Raw genomic sequence first — 4,189 nt, forward strand, 5'->3', positions numbered from 1 at the left:
TACTAAAAAACACATCATAGCCACGGTCTTCTAATACCGCGACTGAAACAAAATTATTCTTTAGTCCTGGAACATACATCACATATGTGATCCTGAGAGGGGAGCCAGACTCCCTCTGAAAGGTAACCGTAATGATCCCGGTAGCTCTATACCTCTCGTCATCTCCAAACTCTATGTTCTGCTTGAGGTTTTTCTCCTCAAAATCACCAAAGAGATCTCTATTCCCCGTCATATGGAATGAGGCACCATTGTCAAGATAACACACACCTCCCATGGCAGTTTTGGCCATGCATGAAATGAGAGTGAAACCAAGTTCGAATTGTGAAGCTAGAGCTTCACCTGCTGCCACTATTGTCGGCTCCTTCTTCATTGCTTTCTTCTATCGGAAATTCTTGGCATAGTTCCCGTGCTCGTGACAGTGAAAATACTTGACTTTTGTCAAGTCCATATTCTTTCCACCCCCCACGCCTTGGGACTCATTTCCCTTGGCCTTCTTTTCCTTACTCACTAGGCATAATCCTCTTCCACTTCCTTGGAAGAGGTCCCATCTCTTGTGTTCCTCCTAATCTCCTCCTGCATCAAATCTGACCATAGTCGTTCCCAATCTGGAAGATTCTCTCGACCATTGACGAATTCCTGGTAACTATGCCAACTCTTTGGGAGTCCAAGAAGAGCAAGGCTCACCATTTCTTCCTTTGTCCAGCTGTCACAAAATTTTCTAGAAAAAGAGTTGATTTTAAATCAGCAATATCTCCCTCATCCGAACTCCGATTCGGCCAATTTGTTTTTTGAATTTGGGTATTTTTTCGCAAATAATCCAAATCTTCTATTTGTTTCTGAATTTTTTTCATAAAAAGTGTCAGATAGGATTTGCAAACTTTTGGCCCAAAACTCAAAACTTTTAAATCTCCTCTAGTATACGGTTCTCAGCTTTGATACCATGTAGAAAATCCTGTAGATTCACAAGCTCATGTAATCTACTGAAACAAGAGACACGAATCTAATTCTACTCTTTATAGCGAAAGCCCATAAAGATCGAGAAAAATAATAATCGACAATAGGAAGAAAATCAATGGCACATAACACAATAAATATCCAGGGAAATCCATAGCTCAAAACCCCACTCTTTGTATTGCATTGATCTAGAAAATCAAGATGAGATTACAATGCTTGTTCTCATAAGAAAAATCCAAACACTCTGTAAAATCAATCTCCCATCTCACAAGAAAGCTCAAGCCAAATCTAGGCCTCTTTTCTGCTCTCTAAGCTCCTTGTTTCCTTTCACCCTTGGTCAAAGAATTCAGATGAATACAATATTTTTTGCTCAACCTTGAGCTTAACTTGCACAAGTATTTCCTATCCTCCGCTTGATGACTTTCTTTGGCCAATATTTAGCCAAATTTCCAAGCCACCAAGCTTCTAATTATTTTCACAATTCCTGAGAGAATTAGCCCATATTTAAAGAGAAATCCTCATTACGCAATCCTTTCAAGGATCAATTCTTGATTGCATGCACTATCAGTGCAACTCAGAAAAAGCTAAACAAATAGTACACTGTCCCTGCAGTCTAGTCTCAACTGGGTCTTTATCATAATCGACATGCATGAGTATCTGATGAGGGAATCTTCAGTTAACTGGCGTAGCACTATTTGAGTGCACTGATGCATCAACTGACTGTTAACTCACTATTAGTTCCTCAAATAGTTTGGAACTAATTTAACTGGACTTAACTCAACAAACTGAGTTAACTAATTACCACTCATACTTAACTCATCTTGGACCCCTATAATATATGGATAACATATACATGACTTCAGAAAGAACTCCAACTCGAAATTCCTAAGTTAACTAAGTTAACTCACTCTAGTTAACTATTACTGTTGGACACCTAATCCTCTATGGGTTGGTGTAGAATGTGAACAACCATGAGAGTCCAAGAGACCTTGGGATGTGGAACCCAACGGTCACACGAATGTACTATAAATGTAATCTCCTGCTTATGTTTAATATCCTGTTGCTGCCATGTGTGTGTTTGACATGGTATCAGAGCGGGCGATTGCTAGTCCTGCTCCAATTTGAGCCACTAGTTTTGTGGCATCCACCTAGGTATGCATGTTCTAAATTTTAGTCTTGCCCTATCCTAATTCTCTTCCATATTCTCTGCACATTTAATGCCCTCTGCTATTTTTCCAAGAATCTACTACACTAACGCTCCCTCATGAAATACGTTGGTCCTAATTTAAACAATGCTATGTATTCTGACCTCTCTCTGAGCTCTCAGCATGAATCTTGCTGAGTTATTTTCCACACCTTTCAAATATGCCTCTAAATTGGTCAAATGAGCCACTCTAAGCAGCCAATTCTCTACCTCATCTATCAAAAACATTTCATATTCTCTCCTCTTACTTTAGTGGATTCAAAACGACAAGAGCACTATCATAGATATCAATGGCATTGGTGATGGCATTCTCATCACGAGTGACCTTTGCACAATAGGATACTCCATGACTATCCAAGTTCTTGGCAACTAATTCTCCCTCAAATCCACCAGCAACCAAAAGATTATCCATGACACACATTGTACTGATTTGGATTCTCCCAAGACCATGTTGTATTGCCCAAGGATTTTTCTCTACCTCTTGAGAAGGTGTCAATGGTCCAGCAACATTGAGCACTTCAGTGCTCTTTCGCTTTAATGAACACCAATGCATAACTGAGTAGTTACTCATTAGGTACACATCATGCTTTGAGGTAGCCCAAACCAGATTCCTCAACTGAAAATGCACAAATGTTGACTTCACAGATCTCATGTTGTAGTGGAAATCATAAAATTTTCCATCCTTCCTGAATTCTTGGCATTCCTTATCCAACTCATCATGAGGCCTATTTAGATTTTCATAATTCTTATACTGCTGTAATCTAGTTTCATGGTAGCTTTCCCTCATGAAATGCAATCTTTCCCATGGGATGCCCTGAATGTCCTTTCCATGCCGAGCTTGTAAAGCTATAGTATCTGAGTACTTCCTCAACACATCAACATCCTTATCTGAGTCTGTCTCAATAGCATCTCCCGTACCACGTCCATGAACAAAATCGTCAATGTCATCATCAAAATCACCCATATCATCGTCATCTGCCATGTCCTCATACTCTTCTTGATAATGTGCCATTCAGACTCTGCCCAATTGAACTCTTTGCGAGCAAAGAAGAATCCTTTTGCCAGTGTACATAGCAGTTGGAGGTTATCCACAGTGATCCATTCCATGAAAAGTGATAACAGCGTTTTGACCAAAAGGAAGACCTCTATTGACAAATCAAAAGATGCAGTTGACGTCCGTCTGTTCAAATCCCCATCGTTCTCCAAACCGTCCAACCTCTGTCCATCGACACTATGAAGATGGAATGAATGGTTAAAGCATCTTTCGGGGAGGCAGAAATCACTTAGAATGGTGATCATTGGTTTGGCCCAGATGCAATAGTGCATTCTTGTTGTTGTCCATCAAATCCGACTACAAATTGGAGCATAGGAACTCGAAACAAATTTTCAAGGGTTGTGCTCATCTTTGACTCAGGCAAACTACCTTGATTTTCCTCCACATATAGTTGCATAAGATTTTATTGCCTAGATTTTGTGAAAACACATGTGATTCTCTTGCTTTAAGATCGCATTTTCACTAGTTTCTTTGCTTCTTCTGAGACTAAAACCTGTGAAGCTAGCGCTAGAGAGATAGCCTCATCACTACAGATTTTGATGGTATAAATGATTTTATCCAAGCCAATATTATTAATTTCTCTCCAGCTTATGAAAAGAAAGGCTATGTGAATACCTTTGTTGTAGTTGAATCTTGCGTTGTTTGAAAAATGGCTAAAATTGATGATGTATTAGAATTACTGAATAATCTAATACATTCCACTGAACATGATACAGTAAACATCAACAAGAACATTCTCTGTGATATTAAAACATGTTTGTAGTATACACAGGAGAAGGTAGACTTTTTGCAGCTTGAATCTTAGCTACAGCAAGCAAAATTACAACAATGGAGTCGTCATTCTGAACCTGTTTTTATTCAGAACAATGAAACAAACTCCCATAAACAACAAGTCAATAATGTTACAAATTCAAATCCAGTGCCCAATGAAGCAGAAAAGTTGCATATAGATGCAGAATTTCAGTCTGTACTTCCCA

At 39.1% G+C, this 4,189-nt stretch overlaps 1 protein-coding gene across 1 annotated transcript; it reads right to left on the reverse strand.

Moving 5' to 3' along the window:
* Nucleotides 1–2,402: 2,402 nt before the first annotated feature.
* LOC149259898 (uncharacterized) lies at nt 2,403–3,170 on the reverse strand. Its single transcript, XM_089455606.1, has one exon. The coding sequence runs from the start codon at nt 3,168–3,170 to the stop codon at nt 2,403–2,405; it is 768 nt and encodes a 255-aa protein (XP_089311732.1).
* Between the last annotated feature and the right edge of the window lie 1,019 nt (nt 3,171–4,189).

The sequence above is a fragment of the Pinus tabuliformis genome, chromosome 6 (assembly GCF_031772625.1).
Source record: "Pinus tabuliformis cultivar Carrire ecotype Pingquan chromosome 6, CPIR1, whole genome shotgun sequence".
NCBI classification, from domain to species: domain Eukaryota; kingdom Viridiplantae; phylum Streptophyta; class Pinopsida; order Pinales; family Pinaceae; genus Pinus; species Pinus tabuliformis.

Coding starts and splice junctions, on each gene's coding strand:
- LOC149259898 (XM_089455606.1), bottom strand. CDS start 3,170: ATGGCACATTATCAAGAAGAGTATGAGGACATGGCAGATGACGATGAT.